The sequence below is a fragment of the Polyodon spathula genome, chromosome 3 (genome assembly GCF_017654505.1).
Source record: "Polyodon spathula isolate WHYD16114869_AA chromosome 3, ASM1765450v1, whole genome shotgun sequence".
Lineage (NCBI taxonomy): Eukaryota > Metazoa > Chordata > Actinopteri > Acipenseriformes > Polyodontidae > Polyodon > Polyodon spathula.
Genome location: NC_054536.1, coordinates 25,357,294 through 25,384,487, shown reverse-complemented (window position 1 = coordinate 25,384,487; position 27,194 = coordinate 25,357,294). Strand labels below are relative to the sequence as shown.

At 40.5% G+C, this 27,194-nt stretch overlaps 1 protein-coding gene across 1 annotated transcript; it reads right to left on the bottom strand.

Moving 5' to 3' along the window:
- Positions 1-15,107: 15,107 nt before the first annotated feature.
- Positions 15,108-16,943, bottom strand: LOC121312901 (transmembrane protein 158). The gene has a single exon (XM_041244801.1). It carries the CDS (start codon positions 16,626-16,628, stop codon positions 15,957-15,959), a length of 672 nt encoding a protein of 223 aa, XP_041100735.1. The 5' UTR covers positions 16,629-16,943; the 3' UTR covers positions 15,108-15,956.
- Between the last annotated feature and the right edge of the window lie 10,251 nt (positions 16,944-27,194).

Here is a 27,194-nt window from a genome sequence, read left to right as displayed (position 1 = left end):
CACAGATATATTTGACATTCCAAATCAGCCGTCTTTTGAAAAAAAAAGAGAAAAAACGCATCTGCGCAGGCGTGAAATCACAAGGGATACCGATTTCCATGGGGAAGTCTCATCGGACTGTCTGGGTCAAACCTGGACAGGTGGCAACCCCAGACTCGAGTCAAGTGGAGACTTTTTGGGCTGGGACTCGAGTCGAATCGAGTCTTCTGAGCAGAGAGCCCAGAGAACATATGCATCACAATTTCAAAGATGTTTCTGAGCAATATGTAACTTCACATAGTTTAGGCAGCTAGAATCAGCTTTTTGGGGTTCTCTTGCCCAAAGTACACAACACGGCATTTCTTATACCAGAAAAGGCATTTTACACTAAGTATTACTTTTAATGTTATTGATACAGTACCATGCAAATAGACTTTAATGCCAAACCAGGGAGCTGCTTTTTTCTTCCTGTCAGGTGCTAAGATAAACCCCTTTAGGATCTAATAATTATGGTGCATGTTGCAAGGTAATGTAAATATTCAAATAGCTAGATAGCGAAGATTAGTTGCACCTAACAAACTAAAGCAGGAACTAACAAAAATAAAAGCCTATATGTTCCTTAAAGGGGGCCATACCGTTTAGGGTGTCATGCTTGCTAATCATTTTAAAATATAATTTTAAAAGCAGCATTTTGTTATGTTTGGTTCAAATGCAAAATATTTACCTCCATCTTATTTTTAAGCTTGCCTTTTGATGTGGTCAATCAGTTCATTATCAATAATACTGTTACATAAAGTTATTCCATGGCTTAATATAATGTACTACTTTTCTCCTTCTTTTAAATACTAAAGTTATTTCTATAATTAGGGGCACTTATCTTAGGATTTTTGTGTCCATAAACCCCATAGAAACTATATGTGAACCCCAAAAGTAGTACATGTAGCTTTTAATATGGGAGACTGGAAGTTTGTTTGAGGTCCGTACGATAAACTATAATGCTGGTTTTGGAACTTGCTCTGTTGGTGCATTTTAATTAAACAACAAATGTGCTAAGCGTTTTTTAAGTCGTAAAATCCTTTTTTTACGTCATAAAATCCTTTTTTTACTTTACAACCTGTGTCAGGCCTCTGTTGCCATGCATGGGTTAACAGTGCTGTTGCTTGGTGGAAGTGATGCAATCTGTAAATGCACAGAATAAACCAAAACATGTGACTTCCAATTAAGTCACTGGAATCTTCTTAAGTGTCCAAGGGCAAAACATGTTTTACTCAATTTGTGGAGTACATCTTTCATGCCTGTAAACGGATAGCAATTTGTATAATATTTAATAATAATAAAAATAGAACTAATTTTGTATAGTCAACTTAAGGGCTTTCCCTTCACCTGCGTATCTCATACTTCCAAGACTGCAACTGCATCTGCATTACTAGCCCCTACTTGTTTTCTTTGACTCATCACCATTCTTGCTGGTAGTATCATCTTTTTGGGGGTTGAATCTTTTTCTTGTTGTAACACCTTTCACGAGCAGTTTAAAGAAAAGCCTCTCTCTTTAACCAAAAGAATATCCCCTGTAGGCTTTTTACAACCTAGTCATTCATAGGTGAGCTGTTCGTGGGTGGAGTCTTCCAACTGTCCCCCCGTCCCCCGTCCCCCTATAAAGTATTTATCGCAGTGATGCAATATGGTATCGCTGAGAGGAAGTAACACTTTAGTTTTATAGGGTACGGATGTGAGGTGACTGAAAAGTTTATATAACCGGCTGCTGGCTCATTGAGAGGATGTATTTTTTTATAGAATTGCAAACTCTGTTTTATAGAGGCACCAGTTTTCTCGTAACCCCAATGGCTGCTGTAGCCAAGATATGGGAGAGCCTGCTTGTTGTTTTTATACATTTTAAATTAAAAATCTTTAACAAAACAGATAATATTTGTAGCATACCTACAACTGTCAAATATATTTCTTTCTGGCATATGGGTTGCTCCTCTTACTCACAAAACTCTTTCATTTGTACTCCCAGCCACACTCGTCTCCAGTGGTGTTTTTTACCTCTTGCGCCTCTTGTGATAGAGAGCATTAGAAACCTCCTTCCAGAACCAGACCACAGCATAGGACTTCCATATTAAAAGTTGTCAGTGTGCTTGTATACCTATTCAGTGAGACCCGTTTTGTTTAATGTACTGTATATGCTCAGCCCCCCCCCCCCCCCCCAAAAAAAAAATGAAATGCTCAGTCTTATAAATACCTTTAGAGAACATTTCAGTGGTGTTTGCTAATAGTGCTAAGTCCTCTAGAGCAGTGGTTCTCAGCCCTGGTCCTGGGGACTCAGTGTCCTGTTTTTTGTTCTAACCGAGCTCTCAATAACTTAATTGAACTACTAATTTGCTTACTTTGACTTTTGTTTACAAAAAGTTTACAAAAATTTGGAGAATCCAAGTTTCTTATATCATGTTATATTGAACTTGAAATCTCCAGCTGTTTAAAATAAGTTAAAAATACTTTGATTAGGCAAATTATTAGTTCAATTAAGGGTTCAATTAAGTAATTGAGAGCTCAGTTGGAACAAAAACCAGCAGGGCAGTGTGTCCCCAGGACCAGGATTGAGAACCACTGCACTGGAGACTTTGTTTTGTCTTCAGCCTTTGACATTTAAAAAACAATAAAAATCTGACAAAATCATAGCACATGTACCGATAGTCAACAACAGTTCCAATGCAGTGACGCTGCAATGAAAAGGCAAGGATTCTGTACCATTCTGTGAGGGGTTCAGTATAAGGGTTCCACATAATAGTAACAGCACTTACCCCAATTCCAAAGGAGGCCCTCATGAGCTTGCTAATCTCATCCCCAAACCCCTCAATTGTATTTTCTATAAGCTTCCCTGTACCACTGATTCATAACCAAGATCAAACAAAACATACAGTTGAACTGGGACATAGTAATTCCATAGTAATTATTGTTAGCAGGGTTGTCAACTGTGAGGTTTACACATCCTGTCCTAACTCTGTTCTGGCCTAGTGCCTGCGTTTTTCCTGTGCTTGAGGTGTATGGTATATGAAGCACATTGTATATGCGTCACCCTATAGGATTAACTGCTGAATAATGTGTGTGCCTTTATTTTACAGCAAGACCAGTTACACAAATGTTACACGTTAAAATAGAAAAATATCCCAGGAGTAAAGAATAAGTTGTGTAGGGCTTGCTTTACCCCAGTGAATTAACTACAAAACAAAGGCAGCCAGATAGCAGTTCAAATTAAACATTGTTTTGTTTATTCCCAAAATAAATAGTATGTTGACCCCGTATTTTATTTGATTTTCTTTTTCCCATTCCTTGCCATTGCCGATTCTTTACTGTAAACAGTGTCCATCGACACGTTCTCATCAAGTAATAACATTGACAAATATCCTAATCTTTTAAGATTATTTCTAAATGTGCCTCAGCTAACTATTAATTTCATTGCCCTCTGACGCTGTAGCTCCTGGGTGGCTGCATGGTGAATTCGCAGTGTGTAAAGAAGCGGGCAGCTGACGGCACACGTTTCGGAGGACAGCGTGTGTTCGTCTTCGCCGCTCCAGAGTCAGCGCAGGGGTGGTAGCGGTGAGCTGAGCCTAAATAATAACTGGGCATGTCAAATTGGGAAAAAATAACAAAAATAATTAGCAACTACTAAATTTATATATATATATATATATATATATATATATATATATATATATATATATATATATATATATAAAAATCCCCCATCCAGCTAAAACTTAAGTGTACCGTGTCTATCTGACAATTAATCAAATTATTACCAATAGGGTGATGGCCATGCACATAAAAGCGAGGCAGGAGCTCCTGTGGGTTGATGAGCGTTGGAGAGAGTTTGGAAAAAGAAGGAGAAACAGTAAGAGTTAGAAAACTAAAAATAATTACTACTTGTGCTGGTGTAAAATACTTGTTTGAATTATTGTCTGTTTTGTTTTGGGGCAACATGCACTTTTATTTTGTGGCAAAGTGTTTTGTTTCTGTTTCTGTTTAAACCTTGTATTTGTATTTAATAAATAAATATGATAGCATTAGCGACTCACCCCAGCAGTCTTTGTGTGTGCCTGTATTTCCTGGTCTGTGACATCACCACCGAGCCACCCTGTGACAAGGACCTTTTGTGATGTTCATCTAACCAAACCCTACCATTGTGTTATCACAGGATAGCAGGGTTTGCAATGCCAATGAAATTGAATGGCACATAACATCATTTAGAACACAATCTTTCAAGACAAAATACACCAGTAATGTAATATTTTGTGTACTATGTATATTACTATAGGAGCCTGTAAATGTAGCTGTACTGTAGACAGGTAGTTATATTGTATGTATAGAATATATACAATTTTATAATAGTGCAGAAACAAAAAATATATATGTTAACTTAAAAATTGCATAGCTTTCTTCTAAACCCTATGGTCTCATGGCTATTTTTTGCTTCTTCATTAGGAATTCTCTTACTAATAAAGTGGTCCCATTTTGTTTTTGTGAATGCGTTTACCATCTTGCCCGCGGCAGCTGTGCTTAAATTATGTGTCGTTAACACATTTCTGGCGGGTCGTAACGTGGGGATAATAAAGAAAGCTTTAAACAGTTTTTTCCAACAAAAGCGCCACAACAGTCTGTGGACGTTGTTGCGCTTATGCTGTGCTTGTAAGTACTCGACTTTTTTTTTTTTTTCCTGAAGGGCTTCCGCGTTACAATCAATCGATTGAATATCTGCACTGTGTCTGCGGTAGCCCAATCTTAAATTAACGGGGTGGGATATAAACTGTGTCTGTTTCAGTAACATGTACTGACAGTAAGTTTGACCAATAGGAGAGTCCAATATCTGCCTCATAACAGCTATCCAATCATAAGCAAGCAGAGGCCGTTCACGGTTTTCCGTATGAAAATTAAAGGCGAGTGAGTAGCCAATGGGAAAGTGAAAGATCTGACTAGCTGTCCAATCATTCGTGAGCAGAGGCGGGTGTTAATATGCCGGGTAAGCACTGAATTTCGCCGACTGTTACTGAGTAAAATAATAAATTCCAGTATGTAGAATTTAATTTTCTATCTATATTTTTTTATATAACCAGACAAGGGAAACACCGTAGTATATTTAGTTACGAATCCACTTTTTCTGAATAATTGTACTGGAAATGAGCGATCTTTAAACAAAAAGCGAGACGCTATCTATCCTCTTATTTTGGTTTATTCATGGTTATCTGTGTACACATGCTATTTAAAAATATTTGCATTGCGTATTTTATGTAAATTATTTATTGAATAAGCGCAGCCCGCACAATTACTGCCTGAGACTTGGCTTTATCAGAGTGAGCCTCTCTCTCTCTCTCTCTCTCTCTCTCTCTCTCTCTCTCTCTCTCTCTCTCTCTCTCTCAGGATTGTGGGAAGGGCTTGCAAAGAGGTGGAAGGCCGGTGCGGTAGGACCGGGAAATTTAAAACTTTATTTATTTATCTATTTATTTATTTATTTATTTAGTTTGATAGTTACTTAGTTGTTCTTTTTGTGTGTTTGTTTGTTCGTAGGTTAGTGGTGTGTGTGTGTGTGTGTTTGTTTGTTTGTTTGTAGGGTGGTGGTGTGTGTTTGGAGATCCGGTTATGGGGTCTCGTTCAGGAGGGCTGGGGGCTCTCACCCGCAGACACGGGGTCCGTTACCTGCCTGACCCCGGGGTTTCGGTGGAGGAGTGCCTGCTGGCAGTAGGAGAGGTGGTGGGGTTTGAGAATATTATGTCGGCGTCAAGAATGAATAAAGCGCTGGTAATGTTTTTAGTGGAGGTGTCTCTGGTACACAAGCTGGTAGAGGAAGGATTTACAGTGAAAGGTGAATTTGTTCAGGTTTCCCCTCTCGTAACCCCCGCTACGAAAGTTATTTAAAAAATGAGCAATTAGAAAAGAATTTAGCTCGAGTTGGTAAACTGGTGTCCCCGATTAAGGGAATCCCGCAGGGGTGCAAAAATAAGTGTTAGGCACGTCATGTCGTTTAGAAGGCAGGCGTTTGTCTTACTAAATGATCCTAATCAAGTCATTAATGTTGCCTGGAATTTTAACGTGGAAGGGATGAATTGTGTAGTTTTTGTCAGTTCGGAGACGATGAGGTGTTTTTACTGTGGAGAACAGGGACACCAGAGGAAAGCCTGCCCGAGAAGGGAGGCTAGAGCGGAGACAGGGCAGGATCAGGGCGATGCTGGCGGGGAGGAAGTCGGGGGTGTTGGGGGTGAGCGGGAGGAAGAGTCAGCTCCTGCACCGCAGCCGCAGAGCGAGCCCGTGCTGACCGAGGAGGGGGCGATCCAGAAGGAAACCGGAGCAAAACCACCAACACCATGGCCTCGCACAAAGAGACCCAGCTGCAGTCTGTCACTGACGGGTTCAGAGGATAATACAGCTACTACTGAGAATGGTGAAGAATCATTCAAGGTAGTAGCGAAAAAGACACGATTTCAACGGAAGGCTGCAGAGCTGCCGGATGGCAGAGCGCAGCCAGTGCAGAACTCCGAACCCGTGCAGACAGGGAGACTGCGGGCTCCAGGCGGGGCGTCAGTCCCTCCCAACGCGGAGGAAGAGAACACAGCGCAGGGTGAGCCGGGCGCGGTGCAAGAGGCAGAGGCCGGTGTCGAGGAGTCAGAGGGAGCTGCGGAGGAGCGGATTCTCGGAGGCGAGTGAGAGGACAGCACGGATGAGATGGAGGGGGAGCTCTCTGACTCCTCGCTTATCTCAGACATCCCTGATAGCCAACCCGTCAGTAAGAAAACATTATACACGCTTGAGCAGGTAAATGATTTTATGATAGAAACAAAAGATATGGATGAAATCGATTAAGGGAGGATTTTAAAAGTAAGAGCTAGGCTGGGCAGTACAGTGTATGTTTTTATTAATATTTATGCCCCCAATAGAGGGGGGGGGAACGAATTTTATTTTTTAAGAAATTCAAGCAAGCTCTTTTTAATATTAATAATAATGATGTGGTGGTACTAGGAGGAGATTTTAATTGTACTGTTAATTTTAATATTGATAGAAATAATGATGAACCACACCCTCAGTCCTCCAGAGAGTTGGCTGCATTGTTAGAGTCCAGTGACCTGGTTGACATATGGAGATGCCTGCACCCCAGTTCAAGACAATACACCTGGTCTCAGTATCACACAGACTGTGTATATAGAGCAAGACTAGACTGGTTTTATACTTCTAAAAACGATTTAAATAAATTTATCAAAGCAAGAATCATCCCCAGTAGTCTCTCTGACCACCACTGTCTATTAATTACAGTAATAATTCAATCAGAGCATCTTACTGGCATTTCAATGTAAAATTATTACAAGATGTAAAATTTAAGCAACAATTCAAACTTTTTTGGATAATTTGGAAAAAAGAAAAAGCACAATATAAAGATTTAAGACAGTGGTGGGACATTGGCAAAATACAAATTAAATGTTTTTGTCAACAATATACTATAAATGCAACCAGGTCACTGAACACAGCCGTGAGAGAACTGGAGTCCAAAATCCTCCTCCTAGAGGAAAGTTTAAATTCAGAATTTAAAGAACAGACCCTGGAGAACCTAAAGGAGCAGAAAATCGTGCTGGGGAGCTTGCTGAAGGAAAGAGTGAAGGGGGCGATTGTGCGTTCCAGATTCATGGAGTTGAGAGACATGGATGCCCCCACTAGTTTCTTCTTCAACCTGGAAAGGAAGAGAGCGGACAGTAGACAGCTGTGCTGTATCAGGACTCCTGGTGGGAAAGAACTGCACACCCGGGAGGAAATCAGCAGAGAGGCGGTGCGTTTTTACAAGGAACTTTATAATAAAGAACTGTGCAACATAGAGGACACTGAGCGGCTGCTCCAGGGGTTACCCAGCCTCAGTGAGAAGGAGCAGATTCAGCTGGATGCACCGCTGACCCACCAGGAGATGACCGCCGCTGTCAAGCAGCTCTCCAGCGGAAAGGTTCCCGGGATCGATGGACTGCCAGCAGAATTTTATAATAATTTCTGGGATATAATGGGGGAGGATTTGCTCCAGGTTCTGAGAGAGAGCCTCAGCCACAAGGAACTGCCTCTTAGCTGCCGTAGGGCAGTGGTTACACTGCTGCCCAAGAAGGGAGACCTTTGCCAGCTTACAAATTGGAGACCTGTGTCAATTTTATGTTCTGATTTAAAGATTTTATCCAAAACAATTGCTAATAGATTAAAAAGTGTTATTGGAACTGTAATACATATGGATCAAACATATTGTATACCGGGTCGCTCTATTTTTGATAACTTATTTTTTATTAGAGATTTTTTAACTGTAAGTGATATTTGTGATTTTAACGTAGGAATGGTCTCCCTGGATCAAGAGAAGGCTTTCGACAGAGTCGACCACACCTACCTCTTTCATACACTGGAAGCCTTCGGGTTCGGTCCTGGTTTTATTTCTTATATTCGGCTTTTATATTCCAACATTTTTAGTATTTTAAAGATCAACAATGGGCTGAGTCAGCCCTTCCCAGTGTGCAGGGGTATAAGGCAGGGCTGTGCCCTGTCTGGTATGCTGTATTCACTGGTTATAGAGCCCTGCTGCACCTGCTGAGGGTCAGGCTAGCTGGATGGACAGTGCCCTCCTCGCCCTCCACACCCTCCTCTGCCACAGTGAAGGTGTCTGCCTACGCAGACGATGTGACTGTGTTTGTGAGTGGGGATGCAGATGCCCAAGCACTGCAGCAGACTCTAAATGAGTTCCAGAGAGCATCTTCTGCCAGAGTAAACTGGGCAAAATGTGACACCTTCCTGTCAGGCAGCTGGGATGAGGGCACCCCTCCTTTCCTGCCTGAGGGGCTGAAATGGAAAAGAACAGGTATTAAAGTGTTGGGGGTGCACCTCTGAACAGAAAACTACATGAAAAAGAACTGGGAGGGTTTGTTGGACAGGGTGAGGGGGTGGCTGCAGAGGTGGAAGGGACTGCTGGCTCAACTGTCCTTCAAGGGCCGGGTGCTTGTTATTAATAATAAGGGCCTGGTGAAGGAGATCCAGAGAGTGTTGCTGGAGTTCTTTTGGAGCGGGAGACACAGTTTGAGGCCGGCAGTCCTCTACCTCCCTAGTGATGAGGGGGGGCAGGGGCTAGTCAGCATTGCCAGCAGGGTGGCAGCCTTCAGACTGCAGGCGGTTCAGAGACTCCTGTACACTGAGGAGGAGGCTCATTGGAAGAGGCTGGCCTGTTTCCTTCTCAATAGATTTGGGGGGCTGGGGTTAGGAAAACACCTGTTTTTAATTGAGAACACCAGTTTTAGTAAAGCAGGACTTCCTCCTTTTTATCAAAGTATTTTAAAAGCCTGGCAGCTGGTGAGGGTGGAAAGGGATGTGGAGTCCTTGACAGGGCAGGACCTGTTTGAGGAGCCCCTATTTTTTAATCCACTCTTTCCGGTTAAGTTCCTCCAGTCGATTATGCTCTGTGCCAGTTTTTTAAAAGCAGGTGTAACCAGGATGGTCCACCTGTTAAACCTTGAGCTCTCCTCCCAGCTAACTGCACAGCTAGGTTGGCACTCAAAGAGGCTTGCAGAAAGACTGATGGGTGAGTTGAGGGGCTGCCTCTCCCCGCGGCTCAAGGCAGTCCTGAGGGAGGAGTTGTCCAGAGGCACAGAGCAGAGACAGCTTTCCTTATTTCCAGGGATGATCGTGTCACCAGCAGTAGGTGAGGGGGGTGGAGAGAATGGAGGGACTTTGCTTAAATTGCAGAATGTGGAGGAAATTATCTTTCACACAATGAATGGAAAACATATATACAAATTGTGTGTTAAAGCCACAGAGTATAGTAGGCTAAGGGGTCTGGTAGACTCTAAGTGGCGAGCTTACTTGGCTGTAGAGGAGGGGCACAGGCCGGTGTGGAGGGTGCTGTACAAGCCGCCTCTCGCCAAGAGAGTGGGGGACCTGCAGTGGAAGATTCTACACTGCATTGTGTCCACAGGCAGGTTTCTCCATAGAGTGGACCCCAGCATCAGTGAGCAGTGCGCTTTTTGCTCAGCAGAGGAAACTCTCTTTCATGCCTACAGTGAGTGTGAGAGGCTGCGGCCACTTTTTAATTTACTGCAGGGAATCCTGAATAATTTAGGGGTCGTTTTTAGTAAGGAGCTTTTTATTTTTGGGGTTCTATACAGTTTTAAAATGAAAAACAGGTGTGTTCTTATTAATTTTTTAATTGGACAGGCAAAATTGTTTTTTTAAAGACAAGGAAAAATCAACTCTCTGGTTCTGGACTGACCAGTTTAGTGGTTCAGTTCAGGGTGCTCGTGGTCAGCCAGATCAGAGTAGAGTTTGAGTATTTTAAACTGGTCAGTAACCTGGAGGACTTTCAGGAGAGGTGGTGTGTGGGAGACGCCTTGTGTGCTGTGAGTGAGGAGGGGGAGCTCCAGTTTTTGTTCTAATTTTATTTTTTGTTTTACAGTGTTTTATTTTGGCTTTTATCTGTTTTCAACAAAGAAAAAAAACACTGTTTGATATTGATTTTTTAATTACCCTTTATTTTGTTTAAAATCTGTTTTTAAGGAGAACACGATGTATTTTAGGATTTTTTAAATTTTGCTGAGGCAGTAGGAATCTTAACTTTTTTGTTGTGTTTTACCTTTATTTGAATTTTAATGGATTTTATTTGGAATATTTAAATAAAGGATCTTAAAAGTCAAAGTCTCTCTCTCTCTCTCCACACACACACACACTGTGTATGTTTCAAGAAGGCAGTGCAATAGTCAGTGTGCCATCAAACAGCCAAGTAAGTCCAGTTTATGCCCGTGCCCAAATTACTTTGCGGACCACTGGTGTAGACAGACAGACACAGAAAAAAGCATTTTCACACAGACTATGAGTCCCGGATTTGTTGATCTATTTTTGATTCATACTGCCACCTGTTGGACATAGTTAGCAAAGACCAGAATGTGCGATTTCTGTGACAGTACATCAGTTGGGATAACAATAATTTAATAAGAAAGAGTGGGGTAAAACGGGCCGCAAGTGCCCTAACCACAAACTTTCTATACAGCTACTTGCCCCTTCTCAATGCCTTAAATTAAGGAGATAAATATACACCTCTTCAGATGTAAAGTATGTCATCTTCAAGATGAAGACTGTACATTTATAACCTCAGACTGCTGCAAGTCATTGTATTTGCTGAGGTTTCGAGGGAACGGAGGCTTGTGTCCCACAGCTAAAGCTACCATCTGGTGAGGTAAACAAAAAACTAGAATGTCGACATGCAAAATGTGGTAAACAGTCACCAATGACATATTTGCATCTGATCTTATAAATGACAGCTCAGTTATGAGAGTCTTTAAAATATTATTTTATCAAATAATTGTTTCCAAGGCATTTGATATTGTAGCGTTTAGGTGATCATTTGCAAAAAGGGAGTAACAGCCCCTAGTATAGATAGAGGGAAAGAACATGGGTTAAACAAAGGTGGGGGAGGATCACACACAGACATAGACACAGGACTGCAGATGCCGTTCTTCTCTACTCGTCTACTCAGACTCCAGTCTGGTCTCACTTCTCATAACCTCTCCCTTTGACCCAGAGTCCTACCGACGTGGCAGGGCCCTGTGTTTGAGTTTGATCAGTGCCCCGATGTGGCCCAGGGCATCCTGCCGGACCTCCTTCCTGGAGATCCTTCAGATCCTGTTACCTCTGGTCAGTAGGGAGCCAACCAGTCTCGATGTGGAGCGGCACGTTGCCCCCGGTGTCGCACCTGGACCTGGTACATGACATCGGAGAATTGGGCCAACACTTTGCATGGCTCCTCCCAATGGCTATCCAGTCTCAGCCCCTGCTGGAAATGGCTCCTACCCTGGGGCTCGCCCGAAGACAAGGTCCGCCGGGGTCTGCAGTTCCCTCCCGAACATGATCAAGGCTGAGGTGCACCCAGTGGATTCTTGCATCGTACCGGTTCGGGTTGGGATAAGTCAGCATGGAGGCATTGGCCAGTGCGTCATGCCGTTCCCACTGCTCCATCCAGTTGAACTGGGAGCCCTTCTCGATGGTCTGGTGAAGTGGCCAAGCATCCGCAAATCCTTTCACAAATCACTGGTAATATGAGGCGAGGCCTAAGAATTCTCAAACCTTTGCTGGGTCATGGCAACCCCGTTGGCCCACGTACGTGACCCAGGAAACGTACCATCAGATGTAAGCTGTCATCCTTCTCACGATTACCCCGTTGGCAGCTATCTCCCGGATGAGGGCTTCAGTTTCCTCTCGTTTGTCCAGAGGCAGATGGCAGGCTCTCACCTGGCTGGGCCTGGCTTCCCCCGTGTCCATCTGGTGTTGCACCAGAATGGTGCCTTGACCGTAAAGCAGTCCTGGTAGTCATGGACCAGCTTCTCCAGTTGCTCCTATTGTTCTGGGCTGAGCCCTTCCCTGCTGTGCTGGCATAGGTCCTGGAGGGGCTTGCTAATTATGGGCCCTGCGCTTGCAGGTGCTGTGGTCAGTTGTAATGTCAGCACAGCCGGCAGTTGGGGTAGGTGGCGGCTAGCCGTGCCTCGTATTGCCGGACAGGGCTGGGGCCCCTCCCAGGTCGGCACCTGCTGATTCGAGTTGGTCTCGGGGGACAGCATGAGTGGTCTACAGGATCTGCTCCAGCCAGCAGCCCTTGATGATGGTCTCTTTAAGTGGTCTGGTCCCGCCCTCTCTCACTTCCGAGAATCCGGTTGGTGGAAGCCTCCCAACAGCCCTCGCCTCTCAACCAATCGCTGCTTCCACCATCTGTCCATCACAGGGTCCTCCAGCTATCCCGAAACCATTACAAGATGTTAGCAAAATAGTTGGTCATGTGTGGCACAGGCAAGCCTAAAACCTGAAGACTGCATTGAAAAGTAATTTCATTGAAATGAAGCAAAGCATTTTCATTGATTATATTACACAATTGCTTCTACAAAATTGTAGCCAAACTGATGCCAAAATGGCTATTTTTTTTAAATTTCTCCATAAAATGACACCCTTTTCTATAGTTCCTGGCAACTTGTTCTCTAAATCCTATTTTGTTGTAAAGTTGGAAGATTCGGTTCAGAAGACACTCAATTATCCAAACTTAATGTATTCTGATCATTGCAGTAGCATCCAATGCACTGTAGAGGGAGATTATAAAGCAAGTAGGTCACTTTATCAATGCAGCAGATCTACTGATTTGATGACTGTATAACTTTAAAGATACAATTTAATGTGAATTGATTAATCAACAGTTAAGCAGTGTTTAACTGTACAGTAATTTATATAAAACAGTTAATCTGTAAACCTTTTAATAACTAATTAATTCATTAAGATTCATCAGTCATTGGGTGTATACATTCCTTTAATGCAACCAATTTGTAAACAGATGCTGACTCAGTCAATGTATCCTCTATTCATCTCTTGTACAGAGAAAGAGAGCAACAAAACCACCATTTTACCTCCTAGATGACTGTCAGAAATGTGATTATTGCAGACAGACTTATCAATAATAGTTTTTCCGTCAAATCAAAGATCAATACTAAACAAATGATTGATATTATTATTATTACAACCCTAGTGGCAGCTTAGTGTGAATCTCTTCACTGCTACTGTGCTATTTATTTACTGTGAGGTGGTGTGTGTGACAGACAGACAGAAAATAAACGGTTGTAAGACAAACAAGACACAGGCACGGCACTGGTAGCCAAAACAAAGAGATGAAACAAAACTGACTAATACTAAACAAACACAGTGAACTGATATTTTACTTATTATTATTATTATTATTATTATTATTATTACCTCCGTCTCCAATCCCGTTCTCCACTCACCGAACACACAACATACAACACAAAATACACACAGGGGCAGGCACTTTGCCACAGGGTCCAATGAAAACACATAGCATAATGTGCATGGTTTGGGGGTTTTCACTGCTGCTTTGCTCCCTCGGCCATATGCTGCACTATTGATTTTCTTACATTAACAACACAGTATTGTGCCATGCCCATTGAGGACAACAGTTATGTCGATATAACAAGATACATTTTCTGGTGATCTCGACATAAAGTGTTGAAATGTCCTTAATGAGCCACCATACTACAATACGCATTCAGTGACTTAAAAAAACAAAACAAAACAAAAAAACACGTTGGAAAGGCGGTACAAAGTTTAAAGATGTTTTATTAGACCCAAATACGATTTGAAACCTGCAAGGTATTCTTGTGTGGGTACATTCTGAAATCCCCCAAAGGGCAGTATTATCCAGAGCTTAACGGATTTAGCATTGCCAGTGCTCAATCATAACACCTTAATTATTTAGATTGTACTCTATTTTACTGTTATAGAAACTGGTGAGCACATAAAATAACATTTTACAAATCAATCTGGGAAAGTGACTAAGCTGCAAGCTTTTAAAGCATTTGTGTGTTTGTGATCAGTTGCAAAATGAATTAATAATAACACTCTTGTGTCAATGTCACTTACTGATTTATGTTCAGATGCCAGAAACAAGATCAGGATTATGATGGATTATAACCCAAACAATCCTCTTATAACCCAAATAAATCCAAAAGAGACAAGAGACTAGTGTTCTGCAAGGACATGCATTTGAGATTACTGAGTGATTTGATAATAACTATAGACCAAAAATAACAACACACCTCTCATTGTTGTTGTTGTTATTATTGATAAAATCACTCAGCATTATTCAGATCCAGATCAAATGTTTAATTTATTAGGAGCACAAGGAGATCAATTTGTGATAACCAGTAATGTTTTAAAACCTTGATTTATATCCAAGAAGTAGCATCTGCAAATGCATTGGAATTATTATCCTTGCTATTACCTGCCTTTATATGGTTGTCTTTCTATATGTTCTTTTGTCTACTTCTGATTCTAAGGAGTACAACTTTAGGGTTTTCTCTGTCCAAGGGAGTTACATTTGATTGACATGGAGGAGCGGAACAACAACGTGACTACAATTCTACGGTCTTTCAATTGTGCCTTGTGATTCATCAATCAACCAATCAATTTTATTTTTACATTACGCCTTTCTTGTAGAACATCTCAAAGCATTGTACGTAACTTTACATTAAAATTACATTACCCCCCCCCATGTGCAGAACAAAGGAATCAGTCGTGTGAGAGAGAGAGAGAGAGAGAGAGAGAGAGAGAGAGAGAGAGAGAGGCAGCCTATTTGAGCAGTGTGTGTTTCATTTTCTTTCTTCAGAATTCTGATTCTGTTCATTTAGACTTTTTTGCTTGAATATCCCTGCATACATAACACAGCTTCGTACTTTTTAATGAAACTTGCTTCATGCCTGATTTGTCAAACATTTTCATAAAAAGGTTAGGTTCTATTTCTCCAAAAAGCACAGTTGTCTTCAGATTATAGCAACTACATTGTTAACAAAACTGCTTGTCAAATTTTTCCAGGGTGTACATTTTTCAACCGGACCTTCTAAATAGTTTTACGAATTTGAATATGATTTTAATAATAATACGAACATCTCTTCCTATGTACAGTGTAGGCGACAATTCACAAGTTGACAGCCCTGAGGGTTGTAACATCATTATTCTCCAGAAAATCACATATTTGGTCACAAATATATAACAAAAACACAAACATTTAAAAAGCATTATAAATAAATTGTTGCCTATGTATGCCCACAGTTTACTCTCCTAGTAATAAACAACACATTGATAGTTTAAACATTTGCAGCAAATAATAAACAAAATATAACCGGTAGCTGTACTACTAATACTATTCATAAAAGCGGTGAAGAAATAAACAAAATTTATGCTTTAATGAAACACCATGACCCAAACTCTTATTTTTTGTAAAATAATAAAACTTTGCCTTAATATTGTTACCTGCGTGTAGACTGTTTTTCTTTTCATACTATCGATTGTGTCCACAAAAGAAATCAACTAATACTATCCCTTAAAAATGAAGCTAAAATATGCCCTTTAAAAAAAAAAAGAAATCTGCACTTTTCGTTTTATCTTGGTCTCCTTTGCTCCATGCCATTCGGTAGAAAGCCTGCGATGATAGGCACTGGCCAGATGAGGGCAGCAACGCTCCACACAATGATCACCAAAGTCATGAAACAGGCCACTAAAGTGGACTCGATTGGCTTGCGGTTAAGTCTCCAGCTGTTATCCCCTTTCAGCTCGTCCAAGTTAAAATCTAGACAGCAGAAACTCAGGGGCTCCCCTGCTTGAGCTGGGTGTGACCTGGCCTGGCCGAACCTCCAGCTTCGCGAGATGCCGCACCCGACGCACAACCTGAACTCCTGCTGGCCCCCCGAGACACCCAGGTGCTCGATGACAACAGGTGAGACGACCCGATTGAAAGCGGCGGAGAAAAAGGCTCGCCCGTGGTTGTTGGTGGTGTAGACGAGGACATCGCATTGGAAACCAAAGTGCCTGTCCCAGCGCGCCACCAGCGAGGTCGAAATCAGCCTTTGCACGCTGATATTGCACAAGGGCTGGAGCGCGGATTCTGCGGATCTCTTGGAGTACCGTACATCCACGTCTAAGTTTGCAAGAAATCTATTGGAGGAGTTGATTGGGGGGAGCAGTAGGTCCTCGTCGTTCCAGCAGTGGGACCACCTAAAAACGCTGGAGGTGGCGAGCAGAGCCAGTAAAATAAACGAGAGGTTGTTCAGCATGGCACTAGGGGGTAGCCTCTTCCTCGCATGGTGTGTTATTCCTGTCTTTGTAGAGGAACATAACTGCTCGCAGTAGATAGAGCCTGGTGGAGGTCTGTGTTATGCCCAGAGTGTCTGTCAGTTTCAGTACCACTCCAAACAGCGCCACTCCTATATTACCTAATGCAATCCTCTTAAAATGGAAACGTCACTCGTTTAGTTGTGCTACTCCTACTTGAACCGCATTTTCTTTTTCTTTTATTAACTGACGCTTTGCCTGGTTAGGTGCGGGCAGAGTTTATGTAGTTTTGCGTTACATCAGCTAGCGGAACAGAAGGCACGTGATGTCATGATGTTTGTTAACAGCCTGTTGTACTATAGTGAACAGCTTTATGATTCTGTGGAGTGTGAAACGGCAGCTGTTGGTCTGTTCTGTTGCACTGTTAAGATCGGCTTTTGTAACGTGTGTTGAGTTATTTTTCGTAAGATTTTTAAAAATACAGTTTTAACTGAAATGCAGTCGTGCCTATAGATTTCTACTGATTTAAGACACTCCTTAATATTTTCAGATAATAAAGCATGCGTTCTTCTGAATAACATACACAATGCTATCATATTTCACTTTACTTTTTATTCTTTTTTTAAATGCAGACATTCTTGTAGATTTATATATATATAGTATTCACTTACATAGTATATAAACACTATATAAATGTGTTCAGGTATGTTTTCAGATTTGTTTTGTCCAACCCCCTATGCATTTTATCGTATCTGCTGCTGTAGCCAGTTCAAGACTGTGCTGAGCAGTACTTTTCTACTCCCGTAATAGCTACAGTACCTGAGGAGATTCTGGAAAACTGAAATGAAATTGCTACAATTAGTTTAATAGGTCATCCTTAGACATGGCTAGCACTCTTCTCCTCCCCCACATCATATTCAATTATATTACACAGAGAAACATATATATATATATATATATATATATATATATATATATATATATATATATATATAATATATCATCTACATATATATAGGGCCTATATCACGTCGTCCAGGGGTGTAGTGCTGGGGGGTCGCGGGGGGAGCACGGCCCCCCCACTTCTCTGGGGCAGAGAGAGCACCGCTTCCATACTTCACATGTAGAGCATTGAACGGTTTTGCTCTTGTTGTTAATATTTGGGGATATACATGTGTATAACCCATACAAATAAGCAAAGAATACAATAACCATAAGAAATCCTTGAGAGAGAAATAATGAAAAAAGTTTGAACATAGCGTGCCTGGTCTGGAACAACAGATGTGAATAACGTAGAGAGGTGAAGGGAACCTGTATTAACGCTGTGCTGAGGTGTCAGCGTTTTACAACTAGATGTAATAATTGGAAGAGTTCTTATTTTTAGACCCATATATAAGAAATAATGTATAAAATAAGCTAAACATTTATTTAAAAGATAAAACTCAATCGCAAAAAGCAAATAGTGTACCTGTGGCTTTACACTAATCTTTTTTTGCAAACGGATGCACTTCTGTTTCAAAACCTCAGCCTCATTCGCTGTTAAGCGGCTGCAATAGAACAGTGAGACGAGCTGATTCTGGATCAAAACACTCTCTATACGAGAAGGGGGAGTGGGGGAGTGTTACACATAGGGTTAATAATAACAATGACAGTGTTTTAATCATGTGTGTATTAGTGTATGAAACTGGTTGTGAAAATTAGTACAGTGTTTGTGTATTTATTTATCTTTAAATATATCAATAGCTGTAAGTCTAGTTGCTTTACAATAATACCTCAATACCCGATTGTCTGAATTTCTAATCAATTGGTGCACTACGGAACTAAGATCCTTCTCTCTGCTGTGTCACAAAGGAATTTGTTCACATTCTTAAGTGCGTCAATCTGCCTGATAGCTACCAGATCATAACAGAAATCAAACTCTAATAGCAATTCTGCCTCACTCAATCAATACAAAATTGTCCTGTTTTTTATTGTGCTAGTCCAATCAATCCAGACACGCCTCCCAAACACACAAATGGTGAAGAAAACATTACACACATTTCTTAACATGTTAGCATCGTAAAATCCTTAAAGGGATTACATACAGTAGCACACATCTTAGCTGCGGTGGACTTTCATTTCTGTATGTAGGTCTCTAACATGTGCAATTTTTTAAAATCCTTTGCTACCATACTAAGTTAAAATTCCTAGGTCAGCTTTTTACCTGGACAGTGGAATTCTATCCACCCCTTCAACATCTTCTTGGCTGTTCTTACCCTGCCATTTTTCTGCACCCCAGTTCCTGTGTTTTCGTGCATAGTTGAGTCACTTGGCCTTGTTTCCACGTTGGAGGTATGGCTTTTTGGCCGCAAGTCTTCCATGAAGGCCACATCTGACCAGACTTCTCCAGACAGTAGATGGGTGTACCAGGGTCCCACTGTTTTCTGCCAATTCTGAGCTGATGACACTGCTGGACATCTTCCGATTGCGAAGGGAAGTAAGCATGATGTGTCTTTCATCTGCTACAGTAAGTTTCCTTGGCCGATCACTGCATCTATGGTCCTCAACGTTGCCCGTTTCTTTGTGCTTCTTCAAAAGAGCTTGGACAGAATGTCTGGAAACCCCTGTCTGCCTTGAAATTAATGCCTGGGAGAGACCTTGCTGATGCAGTATAACTACCTTGTGTCTTGTTGCTGTGCTCAGTCTTGCCATGGTGTATGACTTTTGACAGTAAACTGTCTTCAACAACCTCACCTTGTTAGCTGAGTTTGGCTGTTCCTCACCCAGTTTTATTCCTCCTACACAGCTGTTTCTGTTTCAGTTAATGATTGTGTTTCAACCTACATATTGAATTGATGATCATTAGCACCTGTTTGGTATAATTGTTTAATCATACACCTGACTATATGCCTACAAAATCCCCGACTTTGTGCAAGTGTACCTAGAAGAATTGATGCTGTTTTGAAGACAAAGGGTTGTCACACCACATATGGATTTGATTTAGATTTTTCTTCTATTCACTCACTTTGCATTTAGTTAATTGATAAATATAAACTATTAACATGTCTATTTTTGAAAGCATTCTTACTTTACAGCATTTTTTCACACCTGCCTAAAACTTTTGCACAGTACTATATACACACACACACACACACACACACACACACACACACACACACACACACACACACACACACACACACACACGTATATGAGCCATGAAAAGGTATTTGCCCCCTGTCTGATTTTCTGCATTTTTGCATATTTTTGACACTGAGTGTTATCAGATCTTCAACCAAAATCTAATATTAGATAAAAAGGACCCTGAGTGAACAAATAACACAACATTTTGATACTTATTTCATTTATTTATTAAAGAAAGTTATGCAACACCCAACGCCACCTTTAACAGGAATAAGAGCAATCAAATGCTTCCTGTAGTCATTGATCAGTCTCTCACAGCGCTGTGGAGGAATTTTGGCCCACTCCTTCATGCAGAACAGCTTCAACTCAGTGACATTTGCGGGTTTTCGAGCATAAACTGGTCGTTTCAGGTCCAGCCACAACATCTCAATGGGGTTTAGGTCTGGACTTTGACTAGGCCATTCCAAAACTTTAAATTTCTTGTTTTTCAACCATTCTGATGTAGACTTGCATGTGTGTTTCGGATCATAGTCTTGCTGCATGACCCAGCTGCACTTCAGCTTCAGCTCATGGACTGATGGCCTGACATTCTCCTTTAGAATTCTTTGATACTTCATGGTTCAGAATTCATGGTTCCTTCAATGACGGCAAGTCGCCCAGGTCCTGATGCAGCAAAGCATCCCCAAATCATGACACTACCACCACCATGCTTGACCGTTGGTATGAGGTTCTTACTGTGGAATGCAGTGTTTGGTTTTCACCAGACATAACGGGGCCCATGTTGGCCAAAAAGTTCCACTTTTGACTTATCTGTCCATAGAACTCGAGGATCATCCAGGTGCTTTTTGGCAAACTTGAGCATACTTGGCATTCATGTTCTTCTTAGTGAGCAGTGGTTTCTGCCTTTCTATTCTGCCATGAAACCCATTTTTGCCCAGTCGGGCACAGTGCTAGCAGATGTTACAGTATAAGACCTCTGCAAACAACCTGAACAATCCCTGTCATTCAGTCCTGCAGAGTTTGACGTGGATTAATGAATACCAAACTTATTTCACTTCAGGTGATAGGCAAGGGAGGTTATACAATGATCCTGATGTGCCATTTAGCTCTTACCCAACATATATTACAACAGCATTGCTCCTTGACCCTGTTCCTTGATGTACAGCTTGCTGGTTATTGGAGCTGGAACTATTTGGTCTGTGTTACGACTGATTTGATGTCTTAGAAATGAATAAAGTGTATTTAAACACCACATGTTAAATACTTGCCATTTGGCCCTTGGTTCCTGCAAAATTCACCAATTTGATATAACACTGCCAATATACACTTTATTCATTTTGTAACTTGCACAAGTCATTAACAGGATATAGACATTAACAGGTAAGAGATGAGAGCAATCTGTTTGTCTAAGGTTTGGATCTTGACACCAATGATATATTGACTATTAGTTTTGTTAAGTTTCTTCTACAGTTTGCTCCCTTTGCGGACTTGTCTACAGGTTTCACTATTCAGGCATCACCTGCCATCTGGAGCTCCCTGCGAATACGAACCCCCAAGTGCCTCTCCAGACATGCAGCAGCAGGTCTCGCTCTCACTAAGCGCTCCCCCATGAACCTCGCTGCTGTGGCTCTGTAAACAAGAAACATGAGGTTGAGTTTACTTTCCAAGCAGAACAGTCTCCACAGAAACACCGTTTTGTCACTTGTTTAAAAAGGTTTGAGTTTTGATTGATTATTTAATCAATCGTTTTATTTAAGGTGAGTTTTCATTGATTAAATAAAGATATGCATGAATATGTTCTAGAAGATTGTTAATGAATATCTTTATTTAATATATAACTTTATTTACAGTTTTTCTCAATTGCCAAAGCAAAATTCTGGAAACTATTAGCACAGTTCTCAAAACAGTTAACACAAATATCGAAATTGACTCCTCATTTGCAAAACTACTAACTCATTTTCTCTGGTTAACACACAAAAAAATTTTAAACCATCTGTATGGTTCACTTCATGCAATTCCATCACTTTAATACAAGTTTCATAAGTGAATGTCTTGTTTTCTAAGCGCACATATCTTTATGCTCTTTCTCACAATTAATGCTGATTGTTTTAAATAAACACTCCACACATAGAAATGTAAATTCCACAATGTTTCAATCTATAATCAAATGTCAATCATGCATAAAAAGTTGATGTTAACCTCAAAATAAATCACAAAAACATGCAGCAGGCAGGAGAAGGTGGGCAAGTTGGTGGATATGGTCGTGAACGTGGTCATGGCATTCAACACAGGAGACAGCCAGCCCGGGTGAGACCACAGCGTATTGTTGTAACAAGTGAAATCCGGGCAACAGTTGTGGGCCATGTCAACAACTGCAGTATGACAACGAGGGAAGCAGGGCTGGCATAGCAACCAAATTTGCGACAATCAACAGTTGCATCTATAATTCATACATTTTGAACAGAGAAGAGGTAAGTGTGAAAAGCAGTATTTTATGTAACCTATTACATGTATTCATAGAGTTTGCAGCTTGCATGCTGACAGATATTCCCTACTTTGTTTTATACAGTAAATATGCATATGGATTGTACATTAATATATCCATAGTCCATTATTTTATTATTTTTGAACATTGAAAGAGGAGCTGCCAATGACGGCTAAGGTGACATCCACTGTGACGTAGATTAAATGATGTGGTCAGACAGAGCCGAGTGGCTTAGTGTTGCAGAATGAAAATATAATTGCCATACCAGACATTGATAATGCAAGTTCATTTTTTAAATTGTAAATGAATGACTAAAATAGTGCCCATGAAATGATAAAAAAAAAAAGAAATTGAAAGTTTTGTGTATACTGATTTTCTGTTTGATAATGTAAACCTTTGAACTGCATGATCCATTTCCAATTGAAAGTTGTATTTTATTTTGGTTGAAGAGTTAAACGATATGAACCTAAACGTTTGAAGAATGAATGTAAATATCAGATTTTGCAAGATGAATGAATACATTTGACATGTTTGTTTTATTTTGTAATTTCAGCTGTATGCAATGTTTTGTAAATCGTGCAACTGTTTTGGTGTTTGTGTTAACTGTTTTCAGAATAATTGTGCTGACAGTATTAGTAACTGCTTTAGCGATTGAGAAAAAACTGCAGTTGAAACTGACTTAAAAACCTTTTAAAAACTCATGACTTCAAGGTGAATACTATATAAATGATTAATTTTCAAATGAATAGTAAAAAGTATGAAGTATTCATAATATTTTCAAATGAAAATGAATACAATTTTTTCCAGTTGAAATTGTATACCATTCCCCAAAGACTTTGCTTAAATGTGTTTTAAAAAATAAAATCTTAAGTATGATGGCCAGTGTTTCACTTGAATGCCTGTGCTGGGAATAAAGTTTGGAAGAAAAAAAAAACATAAAGCACAGCTCCGACGTTAATAGACTTCAGTGTCACACACGTTTACTGTAGCAACCATAGCAACCACAGCCATTGTGGACTCAAAATGTAAGGATGCAATTGAGGCATACCATGTACAGAGGATACAGTGATTTGATGCACAAGCTCATTGGCGAGGGTTATGAATTCAAACTTGTCTTGAAAGGATGCTAGCGGTCTCAAATAAGTACAGCTACAGTTGTCACTAGCAACCTTTGCAAGCTGTCAAAATAAATAAAGATTAAATATTGAGAATGGAAACTGTCTACATGCATGCCACACAGACAGGAACTCTCCCATTGCCTCTGCTTCCCTGTCCTGAGGATAAGTAGAGAGCACTTCAGTCTCCAGTGCTGCCAAGTATTCCAGCATATTCCATGAACAGCATAACTCATCTCAAACTTACAAAATACCCCAGAAAAAAAAGACACTGCTGAATTCTCATTAAGGAACAGCCATGAGTAATGCTGTTTGTTCAAGCAGCCTAGCAGGTTCCTGACAAAAAGGAAGCACTTAACACCTTCCAGATCAGCTTAAGGGCTGATTTTCCATCATGCATCTTTCTGCTTCACAGGATCAGACTGTAGTGACAGATTTTCTTTTAGTATTAACTTGGTTGAAAGCAGGTGTTCAGGGATAATGTGCCAGTAACATAAATCTTAACGCCATAGAAGAATGGATGTTTATGCTACAGTTAGACACACCTGTTATTTGGTTGTGAAATGAAGACCATTTACTAACATGAGGCGACTGACCAATGTATTGCAGCGTTTTTGATTATCAGCCAGCAGGTGGAGATACTAAGTACCTCTGTTAAACTCTGAATTGTGGTTCTAGAGCAGGACTAAATATCCACTAACCATGTTCCATCACAGTTGAATATAAGCAGATCTTTCTGTAAATCTCTGACGTGCAACATACACACATATACTGCACTTAACATGGGTATTTCTGTAATTACCTTTACTCATATTATCATTGAAACCCTTAAAAAAAAAAAAAAAAAAAAGTACAACGTTCCTTCCCCACAGTAATTCCCACAGTAGCTCAGGAGAACTGAAGGTCAGTGGGCGTCCTCTGATACCACAACCAAGCCAATTGTCTTTTTAGCATCTCTACAGTTGTCTCACAGGTGTCTACTGACTCACCAGGCATCTGACCAGTAGGGTCTGCTGTGGATCAATGATGAGGATAGCCTCTATAACAAACGGAAACACCAGTGAACATCATCAACTGCACAGCCTGGATACAAACTCTCTCTCCCCTGACTGACTCTGTGACTCACCCCTGAATAAACTTTTTATTTAATTATAGTCTGAAGCAAATCTGAGGTAAGTGAAGATTGTAATTATCCAGTGATGAAGAGGGTGGAATATTTATTGGCATATTGCCCTGTGTAAGCAGATGGGGCTCACATGTCTGTGGGCCTAATTAGCGTGGCTACTCTTTACTGTTGACAAATTGAAACGTTTTCACTTGTTGATCACTTTCAACCGCTCATATTTTCATAGACCCAGCATACCCTGCTGCAGCAGAGAGCCTGTTGGACCTGTAGCTTGTAGGTCAAGAGGTTAGGTGGAAAACTCTGTAGGTAGAAGCTGTTTTGTGTCTTTGTTCAATGTAATCAAATTACAGCCAGCCCTGCCACGGAGACCAGTGAAAGAACAGTGTTATGAAAGCGACAAATAAGATGATTTCCTGCCAAGCTGAATAACCTGCTCCGGCCGCAGTTCTTGTGTAATGGAGCGAACTGACAGGCCGCCCCCACGGCAGCTTGTCAGATCAAAGAAGATAAAAGGAAGCCATGAGCTGTCTCTGAGAAACCAAGTCAGATTGGATACATTGAGCACCTTACTATTGCTATCAGCATCAGGTATTACACCTGCCATAACTCTGGCAATAGGGTGTGAGGCCTCTATGGGTAGCTGATTCAACGCCACTGATTCAATGTGTCGAGTCTTCAAGTTCTTTTAGAGGGATATTATGTCCCTTTATATTCCTTAAAGCCTCGAGTTTGGGAAAAGGGTTTACTTTCTAACTAAAATAATTAAGATACTACGTTTTAGGTTGGAAATCCATGTCACGTCATACAGTATATATATATATAGATATATATATATATATATATAATTATATATAATATATATCTATATATTATATATATTAGAGAACACATCAGGGGTTCTGCTGAAGAAGACACTTTCCTAAATGTTTGTCTACTTGGGCTTATCTTCTTATAAGTTTTCCCTTAGAATTTAGCATTTTAAAGTTACAAGTGATTTTCATTTGTTATGCAAATACTGTAGAATGAGTGTTACGCAAAGATCTTGGTCTCGATTTCCACATGAAAGTTCACTCTGCTCATTTCAATTGTGTTCCTCAAAGGGGCTCTATTCTACACATCAGCCTTTGTTTTACTGAGCCAGCGTTCCCAAATATTTTTTGTAAAAAAAAAAAAAAGTCAAGTTAGTTTAAAAGAATAAAGCTGTGTACAAAAAAAGGAAATAAACAATTTAATTTTAGAAACCACAAAAATGCCGTAAGTAATTATACAGCTCCAAATGATTTGTTTTGGAGATTAAAGGTATTTATTTTTGTCTGAAAGGTTTTAAGTTCAACTGAGTGCACTGTTTTTTGTGTTAAGTTACTGTACTGTTAGACCCCTTCATATTTAATAAGAAATGCAGCAGTCCCTCAAGCTTCTTTTTTTTCACAGGCATTAAAGCACTTGATGAGTTTTCTCCTGCAGTCTGTTGTAGATCTTAATACCACTTGCACCATCCATCAATCCATTACTTCCTTAACGGGCAGATAAAAGAAAAACATATTTGTGCCAAGTGACATTCCTTTTAAAGGGTTCATTTTAAAGGGGCAGTCAGGATGTCACAGTGCTACTACAGTGCAAGTTAGTTTTGCCTCGTATTCTGGTTTAATATTGTTCAGCGTGGTAAATCTACCACAGCACTTTAAATGTAACGCATAACCATGGGAAAATCGTGAGGAATCAAAGCAAATGGTACTTACGGTGTTTTATAGATTAACATTAAATGGTTGTGTGTGGTTTTAGCCAAGTTTTTTTGTGTTCTTTTTCAGCAAAAAATAAAACAACAAAAAAAAAACATTTTTTACACAATGATTTCCACTCTGTTGGATCTGGCGGGTCTTTGCGTATACTGCTGTTCTAACCTTTTTCCAGGTTTACAACTGTTTACCTTTTGTGAAAAGTTGTGCACATTTACCTTACCTTCACTAACATTAGCCTAACCAGAATAAATATAGCTGCATGTTTGAGTTTCACTTTGTCTTCTATAATTTTATGACACTTACCACTGTCAAGGAGGTCCTGGCCTTGATGCTGGCCTCAACTTGAAAGGCACTGGCGTCACTTTGACCTAGAGGCCTCAACCTCAGGGTTTTTGGCAATGGCCTCAGCCTTGTATGCCCTGACTGTGAATTTAACATTAGTTTGAACCACTGTATTTTCCTCTAACCAGAACACCAGCCACGCCAGCTCCGGTGTCGGCAGTGAAGGTGCTTGCCTCTGTATGGTGAGCAGCAGGAGTAGACAAAGAGGTGCCTCAAGTTGATGAGGAGCAAACCGATAATTACCAGCTAAATAATGAGAGGCCAAGCTGGGCCGATCAGCAGGGAATTAAAAACAGCAGGAGTCTTGACTGAACAACAGCCCTAATTAAATATCGAAGGAGACTATTTTGATTCATCTTGCAATAACAACACACAACTTTATTTAAGCAGTATAGTTACACTTTATCAGCTGAATTACAGGGAATATATGTCAGTTTTTAAAAATGTCCATTAGTAAACACATTTCATTATGGTTTGTAGCACATAGGAAGACACTTAGGGGAAAAAAAAAAAAAAAAAAAAACTTTTATGAGTGTTTGAAGTTATGGAGCATGTACTTAACATTATCAAGAGTACAGTTCATGCATATGAGAAAAGAAAACTGGGCACTAACCATATATTTCAGTACAGGGTGATAC

Excerpts from the sequence above, each read along its gene's own strand:
- LOC121312901 (XM_041244801.1), bottom strand. The coding sequence starts at position 16,628 with ATGCTGAACAACCTCTCGTTTATTTTACTGGCTCTGCTCGCCACCTCC.